Source organism: Mizuhopecten yessoensis, unplaced genomic scaffold, assembly GCF_002113885.1.
Source record: "Mizuhopecten yessoensis strain PY_sf001 unplaced genomic scaffold, ASM211388v2 scaffold6227, whole genome shotgun sequence".
Taxonomy (NCBI): Eukaryota; Metazoa; Mollusca; class Bivalvia; order Pectinida; family Pectinidae; genus Mizuhopecten; species Mizuhopecten yessoensis.
The window spans coordinates 37740-57187 of record NW_018406444.1 but is presented as its reverse complement, the minus strand read 5'-3'; the positions used below and the strand labels follow the sequence as shown (position 1 = coordinate 57187).

General features: G+C 37.7%; 1 protein-coding gene across 1 annotated transcript in view; it reads right to left on the bottom strand.

The window, feature by feature from the left end:
* LOC110451868 (putative amine oxidase [copper-containing]) overlaps nt 1-19448 on the bottom strand; it is a 60904-nt gene that overhangs the window by 23259 nt on the left and 18197 nt on the right. Inside the window, exon 2 of the mRNA XM_021500088.1 lies at nt 8780-8892. Within this exon, the coding sequence (XP_021355763.1) occupies nt 8780-8892 (113 nt within the window). The remainder of the gene's footprint in view (nt 1-8779; nt 8893-19448) is intronic.

Here is a 19448-nt window from a genome sequence, read left to right as displayed (position 1 = left end):
ATGGCTGGATAGTCGCTGGCCCTACACAAGGCACGATAGCCGATGGGCCTACACATGACTGGATAGCCGATGGCCCTACAAATGGCGTTACACATGGCTGGGCAGCAGATGGCCTTACACATGGCTGGATGTTCGATGGCCGTACACAAGGCACGATAGCCGATGGGCCTACACATGACTGGATAGCCGATGGCCTTACAAATGGTTGTATAGCCGATGGCCTTACACATGGCTGAATAGCCGATGCCCTTACACATGGCTGGATAGTCGGTGGCCTTACACTTGGCTGGATAGCCGATAGCCTAACACATGGCTGGATAGCCGATGGCTTTAAGCCGATGGCTTTACACATGGCTGGATAGCCGATAGCCTTACACATGGCTGGATAGGCGATGGCCGTACACAAGGCACGATAGCCGATGGCCATGCACATGACTGGATAGCCGATGGCCCTACAAATGGCGTTACACATGGCTGGGCAGCAGATGGCCTTACACATGGCTGGATGTTCGATGGCCGTACACAAGGCACGATAGCCGATGGGCCTACACATGACTGGATAGCCGATGGCCTTACAAATGGCTGGATAGCCGATGGCCTTACACATGGCTTAATAGCTGATAGCCTTACACATGGCTGGATAGTCGATGGCCTTACATATTGCTGAATAGCCGATGGCCTTACACATGGCTGGATAGTCGATGGCCTTACAAATGGTTGAATAGCCGATGGACTAACACATGGCTGGATAGCCGATGGCCTTACACATGGCTGGATAGTCGATGATCTTACAAATTGCTGGATAGCCGATGGCCTTACACATGGCTGAATAGCCGATGGCCTTACACATGGCTGGATAGCCGACAGCCTTACACATGGCTGGATAGTCGACAGCCTTACACATGGCTGGATAGCCGACAGCCTTACACATGGCTGGATAGCCGATGGCCTTACACATGGCTGGATAGCCGATGGCCTTGCACATTAGAATTAAGGACTTTTACACTTCGGTATGTCCTTGTTGTTTTTTTTTATTTTTTTATTAAGACAATATAAGATACAAATGAAATCACTTTAATTCATACCATTCCTAAATTCCCTTATGTCAGCTAAGTACGATCTCACAGTTTTGTTAACGTTGTGATATGGTGCGCATACTGTGCATAGGTCGTTTCACACCGTTAAACATTATGTTATGTGTTTTTTTTCAGATAAATATGAGCTTGTTAGTAGCATTAAACGACGACTACATCTTTTTAGTTTTATGATATAATCTTCGTCTCAAAAAAGGCCATATATAAAGGGTCCCTACAGAATCGGAGAGATTCTTCTCTGTCTTCTGATAAGAGGACATTTCAGAAACCAAAATTAATCTGCTGCAACAATGCAAACTTGTTAACTTTGTATTTTCTTTTTACTTTCTGACAACCTTTTTGTTTCCTAGTTCCTTGCTCTAACACTGGTCCTGTGTTATATCAATGCAGATAGGGTACCTACTTGACAGTGGTCCTGTGTTATATCAGTACCGATACGGTACCAACTGGACAGTGGTCCTGTGTTATACCAATACAGATAAGGTACCTACTTGACAGTGGTCCTTTGTTATACCAATGCAGATAAGGTACCTACTTGACAGTGGTCCTGTGTTATATCAGTACAGATACGGTACCTACTGGACAGTGGTCCTTTGATATACCAATACAGATAAGTTACCTACTAGACAGTGGTCCTGTGTTATGCCAATACAGATAAAGTGCCTACTTGACAGTGGTCCTGTGTTATACAAATACATATATGGTACCTACTGGACAGTGGTCCTTTATTATATCAACGTAGATAAGGTACCTACTGGACAGTAGTCCTGTGTTATATCAATACAGATATGTTATCTACTGGACAGTAGTCCTGTGTTATACCAATACAGATAAGTTACCTACTGGACAGTGGTACTGTGTTATACCAATACAGATAAGGTACCTCCTTGACAGTGGTCCTGTGCTATACCAATATAGATAAAGTACCTACTGGACAGTGGTCCTGTGTTATACCAATTCAGATAAGTTACCTACTGGACAGTGGTCCTTTGATATACCAATACAGATAAGTTACCTACTAGACAGTGGTCCTGTGTTATACCAATACAGATAAGGTACCTCCTTGACAGTGGTCCTGTGTTATACCAATACAGATAAGGTACCTACTTAACAGTGGTCCTGTGCTATACCAATGTAGATAAAGTACCTACTGGACAGTGGTCCTGTGTTATACCAATACAGATATGGTACCTACTGGACAGTGGTTCTGTGTTATACCAGTACAGATAAGGTACCTACTGGACAGTGGTCCTGCGTTATACCAATACAGATAAGGTACCTCCTTGACAGGGGTCCTATGTTATACCAATACAGATAAGGTACTCATTGACAGTGGTCTTGTGTTATGCCAATATAGATAAGGTACCAACTGGACAGTGGTCCTGTGTTATACCAATACAGATAAGGTACCTCCTTGACAGTGGTCTTGTTTTATACCAATACAGATAAGGTACCTCCTTGACAGTGGTCCTATGTTATACCAATACAGATAAGGTACTCATTGACAGTGGTCTTGTGTTATACCAATATAGATAAGGTACCAACTGGACAGTGGTCCTGTGTTATACCAATACAGATAAGTTACCTACTGGACAGTGGTCCTGTGTTATACCAATACAGATAAGGTACCTACTAGACAGTGGTTCTGTGTTATACTGATAAGTCTAGTATATTTTTGTCTTTCTATATTATTGGTGATCAGTCTGGTATATTTTTGTCTTTCAACGTTATTGGTGATCAGACTGGTATATTCTTGTCTTTCTATGTTATTGGTGATCAGTCTAGTATATTCTTGTCTTTCTATATTATTGGTGATCAGTCTAGTATATTCTTGTCTTTCTATATTATTGGTGATCAGTCTAGTATATTCTTGTCTTTCTATATTATTGGTGATCAGTCTAGTATATTCTTGTCTTTCTATATTATTGGTGATCAGTCTAGTATATTCTTGTCTTTCTATATTATTGGTGATCAGTCTAGTATATTCTTGTCTTTCTATATTATTGGTGATCAGTCTAGTATATTCTTGTCTTTCTATATTATTGGTGATCAGTCTAGTATATTCTTGTCTTTCTATATTATTGGTGATCAGTCTAGTATATTCTTGTCTTTCTATATTATTGGTGATCAGTCTAGTATATTCTTGTCTTTCTATATTATTGGTGATCAGTCTAGTATATTCTTGTCTTCCTATATTATTGGTGATCAGACTGGTATATTCTTGTCTTTCTATATTATTGGTGATCAGTCTAGTATATTCTTGTCTTTCTATATTAATGGTGATAAGTCTGGTATATTCTTGTCTTTCTATATTATTTGTGATCAGTCTAGTATAATCTTGTCTTTCTATATTATTTATGATCAGTCTAGTATATTCTTGTCTTTCTATATTATTGGTAATCAGTCTAGTATATTCTTGTCTTTCTATATTATTTGTGATCAGTCTAGTATAATCTTGTCTTTCTATATTATAGGTGATCAGTCTAGTATATTCTTGTCTTTCTATATTATTTGTGATCAGTCTAGTATATTCTTGTCTTTCTATATTATTGGTGATCAGTCTAGTATATTCTTGTTTTTCTATATTATTGGTGATCAGTCTAGTATATTCTTGTCTTCATATATTATTGGTGATCAGTCTAGTATATTCTTATCTTTCTATATTATTTGTGATCAGTCTGGTATATTTTTGTCTTCCTATATTATTGGTGATCTGTCTAGTATATTCTTGTTTTTCTATATTATTGGTGATCAGTCTAGTATATTCTTGTCTTCATATATTATTGGTGATCAGTCTAGTATATTCTTATCTTTCTATATTATTTGTGATCAGTCTGGTATATTTTTGTCTTCCTATATTATTGGTGATCTGTCTAGTATATTCTTGTCTTTCTATATTATTGGTGATCAGTCTAGTATATTCTTGTCTTCATATATTATTGGTGATCAGTCTAGTATATTCTTATCTTTCCATATTATCGTCTTTCTATATTATTGGTGATCAGTCAGGTATATTATCGTCCTTCTATATTATTGGTGATAAGTCTGGAATATTTTCGTCTTTCTATATTATTGGTGATCAGTCCAGTATATTCTTATCTTTCTATATTATTGGTGATCAGTCTGGTATAATCTTGTTTTTCTATATCATTGGTGATCAATCTAGTATATTCTTGTATTTCTATATTATTGGTGATCAGACTTGTATAATATCGTCTTTCTATATTATTGGTGATCAGTCTAGTATATTATTGTCTTTCTATATTATTGGTGATCAGTCTTGTATATTCTTGTCTTTCTATGTTATTGGTGATCAGTCTAGTATATTCTTGTTTTTCTATAATATTGGTGATCAGTCTAGTATATTATCGTATTTCTATATTATGGGTGATCAGTCTGGTACATTCTTGTTTTTCTATAATATTGGTGATCAGTCTAGTATATTATCGTATTTCTATATTATGGGTGATCAGTCTGGTATATTCTTGTTTTTCTATAATATTGGTGATCAGTCTAGTATATTATCGTCTTTCTGTGTTATTGGTGATCAGTCTAGTATATTCTTGTCTTTCTATGTTATTGGTGTTCAGTCTAGTATATTATCGTCTGTCTATAATATTTGTGATCAGTCTAGTATATTCTTGTTTTTCTATATTATTGGTGATCAGTCTAGTATATTCTTGTCTTTCTATATTATTGGTGATCAGTCTAGTATATTATCGTCTTTCTATGTTATTGGTGATCAGTCTAGTATATTCTTGTCTTTCTATATTATTGGTGATCAGTCTTGTATATTCTTGTCTTTCTATGTTATTGGTGATCAGTCTAGTATATTATCGTCTTTCTATATTATGGGTGATCAGTCTGGTATATTCTTGTTTTTCTATAATATTGGTGATCAGTCTAGTATATTATCGTCTTTCTATATTATTGGTGATCAGTCTAGTTTATTATCGTCTTTCTATATTATTGGTGATCAGTCTAGTATATTATTGTCTTTCTATATTATTGGTGATCAGTCTGGAATATTCTTGTCTTTCTATATTATTGGTGATCAGTAAGGAATATTCTTGTCTTTCTATATTATTTGTAATCAGTCTTGTATATTATCGTCTTCCTATATTATTTGTGATCAGTCTAGTATATTCTTGTCTATCTATGTTATTGGTAATCAGTCTAATATATTCTAGTCTTTCTATATTATTGGTAATCAGTCTAGTTTATTATCGTCTTTCTATATTATTGGTGATCAGTCTAGTATATTATTGTCTTTCTATATTATGGGTGATCAGTCTGGTATATTCTTGTTTTTCTATAATATTGGTGATCAGTTTAGAATATTATCGTCTTTCTATATTATTTGTGATCCGTCTAGTATATTCTTGTTTTTCTATTTTATTGGTGATCAGTTGGGTATATTCTTGTCTTTCTATATTATTGGTGTTCAGTCTAGTATATTATCGTCTTTCTATATTATGGGTGATCAGTCTGGTATATTCTTGTTTTTCTATAATATTGGTGATCAGTTTAGTATATTATCGTCTTTCTATATTATTTGTGATTAGTCTAGTATATTCTTGTCTTTCTATGTTATTGGTGTTCAGTCTAGTATATTATCGTCTTTCTATATTATTTGTGATTAGTCTAGTATATTCTTGTCTTTCTATGTTATTGGTGTTCAGTCTAGTATATTATCGTCTTTCTATATTATGGGTGATCAGTCTGGTATATTCTTGTTTTTCTATAATATTGGTGATCAGTTTAGAATATTATCGTCTTTCTATATTATTTGTGATTAGTCTAGTATATTCTTGTCTTTCTATGTTATTGGTGTTCAGTCTAGTATATTATCGTCTTTCTATATTATGGGTGATCAGTCTGGTATATTCTTGTTTTTCTATAATATTGGTGATCAGTTTAGTATATTATCGTCTTTCTATATTATTTGTGATCAGTCTAGTATATTCTTGTTTTTCTATATTATTGGTGATCAGTCTAGTATATTCTTGGCTTTCTATATTATTGGTGATCAGTCTAGTTTATTATCGTCTTTCTATATTATTGGTGATCAGTCTTGTATATTCTTGTCTTTCTATGTTATTGGTGATCAGTCTAGTATATTATCGTCTTTCTATATTATTTGTGATCAGTCTAGTATATTCTTGTCTTTCTATGTTATTGGTAATCAGTCTAGTATATTCTAGTCTTTCTATATTATTGGTAATCAGTCTAGTATATTATCGTCTTTCTATGTTATTGGCGATCAGTCTAGTATATTCGAATATTCTTGTCTTTCTATGTTATTTGTGATCAGTCTTTCTTATCGTCTTTCTATATTATTGGTATATTATCGTCTTTCTATATTATTGGTAATCAGTCTGGTATATTCTTGTCTTTCTATGTTATTGGTAATCAGTCTAGTAATTCTTGTCTTTCTATGTTATTGGTGATCAGTCTAGTATATTCTTGTCTTTCTATGTTATTGGTGATCAGTCTAGTATATTATCGTCTTTCTATATTATTGGTGATTAGTCTAGTATATTCCTGTTTTTCTATATTATTGGTAACCAGTCTAGTATATTATCGTCTTTCTATATTATTTGTGATCAGTCAAGTATATTCTTGTCTTTCTATATTATTGGTGATCAGTCTAGTATATTATCGTCTTTCTATATTATTGGTAATCAGTCTGGTATATTCTTGTCTTTCTATATTATTGGTGATCAGTCTGGTTTATTCCTGTTTTTCTATATTATTGGTAATCAGTCTAGTATATTATCGTCTTTCTATATTATTGGTGATCAGTCTAGTATATTCGTGTCTTTCTATGTTAGTGGTGATCAGTCTAGTATATTTTTGTCTTTCTATATTATTGGTGATCAGTCTAGTATATTATCGTCTTTCTATATTATTGGTGATCATTCTAATATATTTTTGTCTTTGTATGTAGTTGTGATCAGTCTAATATATTCTTGTCTTCCTATATTATTGGTGATCAGTCTAGTATATTCTTGTCTTTCTATATTATTGGTGATCAGTCTAGTTTATTCCTGTTTTTCTATATTATTGGTAATCAGTCTAGTATATTTTTGTCTTTCTATATTATTGGTGATCATTCTAGTATAGTCTTGTCTTTCTATATTATTGGTGATCAGTCTAGTATATTCTTGTCTTCCTATATTATTGGTGATCATTCTAGTATATTCTTGTCTTTCTATATTATTGGTGATCAGTCTAGTATATTATCGTCTTCCTATATTATTTGTGATCAGTCTAGTATATTCTTGTTTTTCTATGTTAGTGGTGATCAGTCTAGTATATTCTTGTTTTTCTATGTTAGTGGTGATCAGTCTAGTATATTTTTGTCTTTCTATATTATTGGTAATCAGTCTAGAATATTATCGTCTTCCTATATTATTGGTGATCATTCTAGTATATTCTTGTCTTTTTATATTATTGGTGCTCAGTCTAGTATATTCTTGTCTTCCTATATTATTGGTGATCAGTCTAGTATATTATCGTCTTCCTATATTATTTGTGATCAGTCAAGTATATTCTTGTCTTTTTATATTATTGGTGATCAGACTGGTATATTCTCGTCTCCTATATCAAAACAATTTGTGTGATCAATCTAGTACAACTTAGTCGATATATACTAACTTTTGTTTAGACAGCTTACTGTCCACAGTTGAATGTTGAAATGTGTTATAATCTCATAAACCTTTTTTCCAGGACATGAGTGTTTGAACAGGATCAGTCGACTGTCTGTAAGTGGAAAATGTATAGAGGTTGTACACTAATATCATTTACGTTATAAGTCGACTACCTATTCCAAGATCTTATCCGTAAATTGTTCACGGTAAAATCACTATATAACTACAATAGGTTTCAGCTTTGCCGTATTCCTGCTACTACACTCAATTGGTGGAAGACGGATTTCTGCATGCTATCAGTTAATTCGCCTGGACTCGCAGAAGCTGATGTAAATAATCTCATCAAGCCGAACAACAATTGAGTTAATGACCTGCCCGATGATGTTGCGCGACGACATTCTCAGACCCATATGAATATTATTCCACACAAGAAGAGTCATGACTAAAATGTATTTATGTCGTTTTACTATGTTTAACATTACAATAGTTCATTTACTAAGAACACTTTTCAATGCCATTAGTGTTAAATGCGATATCGCACAGCATAACTCTTCAGCACTACCAGGAAAATCGCAAGGCATGCTGTACATTGCATGGATTCTGTTGAATAAGTTGGAGCTGTCATAAACTTGTCAATACTAAGTGTTGAAATGTATATTTGTATGCACAATACTCGATTCTATGCGTATGCAATATCCCATATTCATTGCACAGTACATGTAACGCCTTTTCGATTTGTGTAATTACTCAATAATTTGGTGTTGTACTGGGGTATTTATAACTTGTAATACATGATATCATATTTTTATTGATCTGTAACAGTGATATGATATGATACTCCGAGTTGTTGTTATACTTCATCACTGTGTTATTATCAAAGTTTGGTCTTGCAAAGCCTAATCAATGTAAGAGCATGACATTTATCACGTTTCTATCAGGTTATCAATCTGATTGGAGAACACAGATAAATATAGTTGAACGCAGAATAACAGGTTTTTAACCACAAATATGTAATTAAGATCATTATCTTACCTCCTCGTCCTTTCTTGTCACACACTTACAGGCTCTCCTAAATTTCGGTTTGTTCACCTGTATACTGGTCATCATCAGATCGGTTTCCATATTCCTCATTGTCTCAGCAGTCTCTAAAAATAGGTTAAAGTTCAAGGTCAAGTGTTACATAACAACCAGATCAGCAGGGATTGATAAATGTAGTGGTATACTCTGACTAACAAACGGAAAAAACAAAGTCAGTAGGGATTGTAGTGGTATACTCTGACTAACAAACGGATACAACCAGATCAACATGGATTGCATTGGTATACTCTGACTAACAAACGGATACAACCAGATCAAGATGGATTGTAGTGGTATACTCTGACTAACAAACGGATACAGCCAAATCAGCACGGATTGTATTGGTATACGCCGACTAACAAACGGATACAACCAGATCACTTGGGATTGTAGTGGTATACTCTGCCTCACAAACGGATACAACCAGATCAGCAGGGTTTGTAGTGGTATACTCTGACTCACAAAACGGATACAACCAGATCAGCAGGTATTGTAGTGGTATACTCCGACTAACAAACGGATACAACCAGATCAATAGAGATTGTAGTGGTATGCTCTGCCTCACAAACGGATACAACCAGATCAGCATGGATTGTAGTGGTATCCTCTGACTCACAAAACGGATACAACCAGATCAGCAGGGAGTGTAGTGTCACACTCCGACTAACAAACGGATACAACCAGATCAGCATGGATTGTAGTGGTATACTCTGACTAACAAACGGAAAAAACAAAGTCAGTAGGGATTGTAGTGGTATACTCTGACTAACAAACGGAAAAAACAAAGTCAGTAGGGATTGTAGTGGTATACTCTGCCTAACAAACGGATACAACCAGATCAGCATGGATTGTAGTGGTATCCTCTGACTCACAAAACGGATACAACCAGATCAGCAGGGATAGTAGTGGTAAACTCTGACTCAAAAACGGATACAACCAGATCAGCAGGGATTGTAGTGGTATACTCTGACTCAAAAACGGATACAACCAGATCAGCAGGGAGTGTAGTGGCATACTCCGACTAACAACCGGATCAGCAGGGATTGTAGTGGTATACTCTGACTAACAAACGGATACAACCAAATCAGCACAGATTGTATTGGTATACGCCGACTAACAAACGGATACAACCAGATCAGCATGGATTGTAGTGGTATACTCTGACTCACAAAACGGATACAACCATATCAGCAGGGATTGTAGTGGTATACTCTGACTCACAAACGGATACAACAAGATCAGCAGGGAGTGTAGTGGCATACTCCGACTAACAACCGGATCAGCAGGGATTGTAGTGGTATACTCTGACTAACAAACGGATACAACCAAATCAGCACGGATTGTATTGGTATACGCCGACTAACAAACGGATACAACCAAATCAGCAGGAATTGTAGTGGTATACTCTGACTCACAAAACGGATACAACCAGATTAGCAGGGATTGTTGTGGTATACTCTGACTAACAAACGGATACAATCAGATCAGCAGGGATTGTATTGGTATACTCCGACTAAAAAACGGATACAACCAGATTAGCAGGTAGTGTAGTGGTATACTCTGACTAACAAATGGATACAACCAGATCAGCAGGGATTGTAGTGGCATACTCCGAATAACAACACGATCAGCAGGGATTGTAGTGGTATACTCTGCCTCACAAACGGATACAACCAGATCAGCAGGAATTGTAGTGGTATACTCTGACTCACAAAACGAATACAACCAGATCAGCAGGTATTGTAGTGGTATACTCCGACTAACAAACGGATACAACCAGATCAGCAGGTATTGTAGTGGTATACTCCGACTAACAAACGGATACAACCAGATCAGCAGGTATTGTAGTGGTATACTCCGACTAACAAACGGATACAACCAGATCAGCAGGTATTGTAGTGGTATACTCCGACTAACAAACGGATACAACCAGATCAGCAGGTATTGTAGTGGTATACTCCGACTAACAAACGGATACAACCAGATCAGCAGGTATTGTAGTGGTATACTCCGACTAACAAACGGATACAACCAGATCAGCAGGTATTGTAGTGGTATACTCCGACTAACAAACGGATACAACCAGATCAGCAGGGATTGTAGTGGCATACTCCGAATAACAACACGATCAGCAGGGATTGTAGTGGTATACTCTGCCTCACAAACGGATACAACCAGATCAGCAGGGATTGTAGTGGTATACTCTGACTCACAAAACGGATACAACCAGATCAGCAGGTATTGTAGTGGTATACTCCGACTAACAAACGGATACAACCAGATCAGCAGGTATTGTAGTGGTATACTCTGACTAACAAACGGATACAATCAGATCAGCAGGGATTGTATTGGTATACTCCGACTAAAAAACGGATACAACCAGATTAGCAGGAAGTGTAGTGGTATACTCTGACTAACAAACGGATACAACCAGATCAGCAGGGATTGTAGTGGCATACTCCGAGTAACAACCAGATCAGCAGGGATTGTAGTGGTATACTCTGATTAACAAACGGATACAACCAGATCAGCAGGAATTGTATTGGTATACTTCGATTAAAAAACGGATACAACCAGATTAGCAGGAAGTGTAGTGGTATACTCTGACTAACAAACGGATACAACCAGATCAGCAGGGATTGTAGTGGCATACTCCGAGTAACAACCAGATCAGCAGGGATTGTAGTGGTATACTCTGATTAACAAACGGATACAACCAGATCAGCAGGAATTGTATTGGTATACTTCGATTAAAAAACGGATACAACCAGATTAGCAGGAAGTGTAGTGGTATACTCTGACTAACAAACGGATACAACCAGATCAGCAGGGATTGTAGTGGTATACTCCGAGTAACAAACGGATACAACAAGATCAGCAGGGAGTGTAGTGGTATACTCTAACTCAAAAACGGTTACAACCAGATCAGCAGGGATTGTAGTGGTATACTCTGACTAACAAACGGATACAATCAGATCAGCAGGTATTGTAGTGGTATACTCTGACTAACAAACGGATACAACCAGATCAGCAGGAATTGTATTGGTATACTTCGATTAAAAAACGGATACAACCAGATTAGCAGGAAGTGTAGTGGTATACTCTGACTAACAAACGGATACAACCAGATCAGCAGGGATTGTAGTGGTATACTCCGACTAACAAACGGATACAACAAGATCAGCAGGGAGTGTAGTGGTATACTCTAACTCAAAAACGGTTACAACCATATCAGCAGGGATTGTAGTGGTATACTCTGACTAACAAACGGATACAACCAGATCAGCAGGGATTGTATTGGTATACGCCGACTAACAAACGGATACAACCAGATCAGCAGGGATTGTAGTGGTATACTCTGACTAACAACGAGATCAGCAGGTATTGTAGTGGTATACTCTGACTAACAAACGGATACAACAAGATTAGCAGGGATTGAAGTGGCATACTCCGACTAACAACCATATCAGCAGGGATTGTAGTGGTATACTCTGAGTAACAAACGGATACAACCAAATCAGCAGGTATTGTAGTGGTATACTCTGACTAACAACCATATCAGCAGGGATTGTAGTGGTATCCCCTGACTAACAACCATATCAGCAGGGATTGTAGTGGTATACTCTGACTAACAAACGGTCCAGTGGTCCTGTGTTATATCAATACAGATAAGGTACCTCCTTGACAGTGGTCCTGTGTTAATCACTAACGAAGATTACCCTGAATGACCCCGGCACGTCATTGATTGATAATTAATGACATCACGAGCAATAACGTGACACTGTAAGGTGAATGGAAATCAATCTCACCAATCTACAGCGAAGTAACCAGGATATATTAGGAAACACACAAAACATATCTTAATAATACACGTCGTTTCGGTTTTATTTATATGAGTTAAATGGGGATAATTTTACTGTACGACTGCTCGACATATACCTGACTAAAACCAAAGTAAAATCGACCATCACACAATAGACTGGAGCTGAAACACACGACTCCTCGACATATACCAAACTAAAACCACAGTGAAATCGACCATCATACAATAAACAGGAGCTGAAACACACGACTCTTCGACATATACCAGACTAAAAACAGAGTGAAATCGACCATCACACAATAAACTAGATCTGAAACACACGACTACTCGACATATATCAGACTAAAACCAGAGTGGAATTGACCAGCGCACATTAGACCGGAGCTGGAACATACGACTCCTCGAAATATTCCAGGCTAAAACCAGAGTGGAATCGACCAGCACACAATATACTGGATCTGAAATACACGACTCTTGGACATATACCAGACTAAAACCGGAGTGGAATCGACCAGCACACAAAAGACTGAAGCTGAAACATGCGATTCCTCGAAATAAACCAGACTAAAACCAGAGTGAAATCGACCATCACACAATAAACAGGAGCTGATACACACGACTACTCGACATATATCAGACTAAAGCTAGAATGGGATCGACCAGCACACAATAGACTGGATCTGAAACACTAAACTCCTCGGGATATACCAGACTAAAACCGGAGTGGAATCGACAAGCACACAAAAGACTGAAGCTGAAACAAACGACTTCTCGACATATACTGTACAAAAAATAGAAAGGAATCGACCAGCACACAATAGACTGGAGCTGAAACACACGACTCCTCAATATATACGTGACTAAAACCAGAGTGGAATTGACCAGCTCACACTAGAACGGAGCTGGAATACACGCCCCTTTGACACATACCAGATTATAACCAGACTGAAATCGACCAGCACACAACAGAATGGAGCTAAAACACGACTCCTCGACATATTATACAGTTAGAGTATGGGGTTGAGGGATATAGCAAGTTTCTGGTGTCCCGAGACCAGGTCTATTTCCCGATGCGAAGCTGTATAGCTTCACGTCCCAAATACCCTTTTGATGGCAATGGAGCCAAATGCTTACGAGTTCGGCAGCAAGCTCCGCCCACCTCGCGCGTCACTGCCGAGTTCGGTAACAAGCTCCGCCCACCTCTCGCCTGATTGGCTCGGCGGAAACAACCGAGTGTAGGTGTGTTTTAGTTCACAGACTAACACACAGGACTAAAACACACTCAAGCAAAAGTGGGCATATATTCGATTTAACCAATTACTTTTATATAGAGTAGATAAAGTAGAGGTGTCATAAACTGGAACTAAAACACACGACTCCTTGACAGTACCTGACTAAAACAAGAGTGGAATCGACCAGCACTCAATAGACTGGAGCTGAAACACACGACTCCTCAATATATACGTGACTAAAACCAAAATGAAATCTACTAGCACACAATAGACTGGAGCTGAAACACATCATTCGAAATATTCCAGACTAAAACAAGAGTGGAATCGACCAGCACACAATAGATTGGAGCTAACACACATGACGCTTTGACATATACCAGACTAAAACCGGAGTGGAATAATCCAGCACACAAAAGACAGGAGCTGAAACACACGACTCCTCGACAGTACCTGACTAAAACAAGAGTGGAATAGACCAACACACAAAAGACTGGAGCTGAAACACAGGACTCTTTGACCTATACCAGACTAAAACAAGAGTGGAATCGACCAGCACACAATAGATTGGAACTAAATCACACGACTCCTTGACAGTACCTGACTAAAACAAGAGTGGAATAGACCAACACACAAAAGACTGGAGCTGAAACACATGACTCCTTTCAATATACCAGACTAAAACCAGAGAGGAATCAACCAGCAAACAATAAACTGGAGCTGAAACAAACGACTCATCGAAATATACCAGACTAAAAACAGAGAGGAATCAACCAGCAAACAATAGACTGGAGCTGAAACATACGACTCCTCGACATATACCAGACTAAAAACAGAGAGGAATCAACCAGCAAACAATAGACTGGAGCTGAAACATACGACTCCTCGACATATACCAGACTAAAAACAGCGAGGAATCAACCAGCAAACAATAAACTGGAGCTGAAACATACGACTCCTCGACATATACCAGACTAAAAACAGCGAGGAATCAACCAGCAAACAATAAACTGGAGCTGAAACAAACGACTCCTCAACATATACCAGGCTGAAAACAGAGAGGAATCAACCAGCAAACAATAAACTGGAGCTGAAACACACGACTCCTCGACATAAACTAGACTAAAAACAGAGAGGAATCAACCAGCAAACAATAAACTGGAGCTGAAACAAACGACTCCTCAACATATACCAGGCTGAAAACAGAGAGGAATCAACCAGCAAACAATAACCTGGAGCTGAAACAAACGACTCATCGAAATATACCAGACTAAAAACAGAGAGGAATCAACCAGCAAACAATAGACTGGAGCTGAAACATACGACTCCTCGACATATACCAGACTAAAAACAGCGAGGAATCAACCAGCAAACAATAAACTGGAGCTGAAACACCCGACTCCTCGATATATACCAGACTAAAAACAGAGAGGAATCAACCAGCAAACAATAGACTGGAGCTGAAACCTACGACTCCTCGATATATACCAGACAAAAAACAGAGAGGAATCAACCAGCAAACAATAAACTGGAGCTGAAACACCCGACTCCTCGATATATACCAGACTAAAAACAGAGAGGAATCAACCAGCAAACAATAGACTGGAGCTGAAACCTACGACTCCTCGATATATACCAGACAAAAAACAGCGAGGAATCAACCAGCAAACAATAAACTGGAGCTGAAACACACGACTACTCGACATATACCAGACTAAAAACAGAGAGGAATCAACCAGCAAACAATAAACTGGAGCTGAAACACACGACTACTCGACATATACCAGACTAAAAACAGAGAGGAATCAACCAGCAAACAATAAACTGGAGCTGAAACACACGAATCCTCGACATGAACCAGACTAAAAACAGAGAGGAATCAACCAGCAAACAATAGACTGGAGCTAAAACACACGACTCCTCGACATATACCAGACTAAAAACAGAGAGGAATCAACCAGCAAACAATAGACTGGAGCTGAAACACTCGACTCTTCGACATATACCAGACTAAAAACAGAGTGAAATCGACCATCACACAATAAACAAGATCTGAAACACACGACTACTCGACATATATCAGACTAAAACCAGAGTGGAATTGACCAGCGCACACTAGACCGGAGCTGGAACATACGACTCCTCGAAATATTCCAGGCTAAAACCAGAGTGGAATCGACCAGCACACAATATACCGGATCTGAAATACACGACTCTTGGACATATACCAGACTAAAACCGGAGTGGCATCGACCAGCACACAAAAGACTGAAGCTGAAACATGCGATTCCTCGAAATAAACCAGACTAAAACCAGAGTGAAATCGACCATCACACAATAAACAGGAGTCGATACACACGACTACTCGACATATATCAGACTAAAACCAGAGTGAAATCGACCATCACACAATAAACTGGAGCTGATACACACGACTCCTCGACATAAACCAGACTAAAAACAGAGAGGAATCAACCAGCAAACAATAAACTGGAGCTGAAACACACGACTCCTCGACATATACCAGACTAAAAACAGAGAGGAATCAACCAGCAAACAATAGACTGGAGCTGAAACACACGACTCCTCGACATAAACCAGACTAAAAACAGAGAGGAATCAACCAGCAAACAATAAACTGGAGCTGAAACACACGACTCCTCGACATAAACCAGACTAAAAACAGAGAGGAATCAACCAGCAAACAATAGACTGGAGCTGAAACACACGACTCCTCGACATATACCAGACTAAAAACAGAGAGGAATCAACCAGCAAACAATAGACTGGAGCTGAAACACACGACTCCTCGACATAAACCAGACTAAAAACAGAGAGGAATCAACCAGCAAACAATAGACTGGAGCTGAAACACACGACTCCTCGACATATACCAGACTAAAAACAGAGAGGAATCAACCAGCAAACAATAGACTGGAGCTGAAACACACGACTCCTCGACATATACCAGACTAAAAACAGAGAGGAATCAACCAGCAAACAATAGACTGGAGCTGAAACACACGACTCCTCGACATAAACCAGACTAAAAACAGAGAGGAATCAACCAGCAAACAATAGACTGGAGCTGAAACACACGACTCCTCGACATATACCAGACTAAAAACAGAGAGGAATCAACCAGCAAACAATAAACTGGAGCTGAAACACACGACTCCTCGACATAAACCAGACTAAAAACAGAGAGGAATCAACCAGCAAACAATAGACTGGAGCTGAAACACACGACTCCTCGACATAAACCAGACTAAAAACAGAGAGGAATCAACCAGCAAACAATAGACTGGAGCTGAAACACACGACTCCTCGACATAAACCAGACTAAAAACAGAGAGGAATCAACCAGCAAACAATAAACTGGAGCTGAAACACACGACTCCTCGACATAAACCAGACTAAAAACAGAGAGGAATCAACCAGCAAACAATAGACTGGAGCTGAAACACACGACTCCTCGACATAAACCAGACTAAAAACAGAGAGGAATCAACCAGCAAACAATAAACTGTAGCTGAAACACACGACTCCTCGACATAAACCAGACTAAAAACAGAGAGGAATCAACCAGCAAACAATAGACTGGAGCTGAAACAAACGACTCCTCGACAAATACTAGACTTAAAACAGAGTGGAATCGACCAGCACACAATAAACTGGAGCTGAAACACACGACTCCTCGACATATACCAGACTAAAACTAGAAAGGAATCGACCAGCACACAATACTACAAAGCCGGAGGAGAAACACTTGACTCTAATGCCATTGAAGCAGGAGATAAATATCACTCGAACACCCTCGATGCAATATCCGAATGACATTCAAATTCGCGCTTCTTAACTAATGTTATCTTCCTATTTACAACCATATAGATACGTAGCATGTCAATAAAAAAAATCACCATCACACCAATCTTTTTATATTTGTATGGCTTACAGAATGTAATAAGTGAAAGTGAACAGTGACCCAAACAGAGGCAGATTTGACGTGAAAATCAACCCTATGCCTCAGCTCATTATTTTGAATAACTGATTGTTGAACGTGCTGTCACACAACAAAACTATATACTGGCACTGCTTTTAAAGGTTAACAAAAACACATCAACTGCTTCCGTCAGCAAAGATTAATTAGCAGCCGATTCTCTCCTCTAACTTTAAGATAGCATTATTTTTGGAGAAGTGCCATCTCATTTAACATTATCAGTTGGTCTAAAATGAATGATATCAAAACATTTTTTAAATGTGTGATTCATTAGTCGAGTGCGCCAGGCCGAATAACGACTACAGTAAATATTTTGGAACTTTTCCGTGTCAACTCGGGTTGCCTAGTGTCATAAAACATATTGATAAATGAATGATTAAGTTCAAAATTCTTTAATGTTCTCACTGAGACGGACTTTGTTGTCTATTTTTTTCTTCTTCTAATAATCAAGAGTTTTAGTAATTGATTTGTAAAGTTATACTGTCCCCGTTGTTGCAGTTCTATAGCACATTCGCGGTAGTCCAAACGACTTTGTGGAAATTGTATTACATTTACTCTTGCAAAAAACATATTACATACAATTACAAATAATGAAAAACAAAACAACAAATCCCAAATACAGCCGACATACATGTCTTTACATGAGACCCTCGGATGTTGTAAACAATATGGCGTCATTGGAATATGAACATTTAAATAACTTCTGTATACAGTAAGAAGCAGCAAACTTAACTACGGCATAAACCCCAATGCGTAACCAGACTGGAATTATCAGACCCACTCTGGAATAAAACCAAAATGGCATAAACCGACACATACTACACAATAACACTAATCAAACAATACTCGAATTATGTTCGGGGACAAACCAACAAATATAATAAAATCCATATAAAATGGTAAAGAATGTGGAAATCGTTTTGTTATATGACCCTAAAAATTATGTTCTGTACGTTTTTTTTGTCTTTGACATTTTTTTATTGCGTCAGTCACATAAGTGCATTACATATTTACAAAGGTTTATGGAGAAAAAATACAATATAAACAATATAAACAAGAAGCTAAGTACTAGTAGTTCATTCTATGTTCTGTACGTTAACAGTCTTGTAACATGTCCCAATGATTCTAATGCTCACCCTGAACATGTAACATGTCCCAATGATTCCATTACGTAACCAAAACATGTAACATGTCCTAATGATTCCATTACACGCCATAAACATGTAACATGTCCCAATGATTCTAATCCTCACCCTTAACATGTAACATGTCCCAATGTGTCTAATACTGACCCTTAACATGTAACATGTACCAATGATTCTAATACACACCATAAACATGTAACATGACCCAATGATTCTAATGCTCACCCTGAACATGTAACATGTCCCAATGATTCTAATTCTCTCCCTTAACATGTAACATGTCCCAATGTGTCAAATACTGACCCTTAACATGTAACATGTCCCAATGATTCCAATATTCACCCTTAACATGTAACATGTCCCAATGATTCTAATACTCACCCTTAACATGTAACATGTTCCAATGATTCTAATACTGACCCTTCAA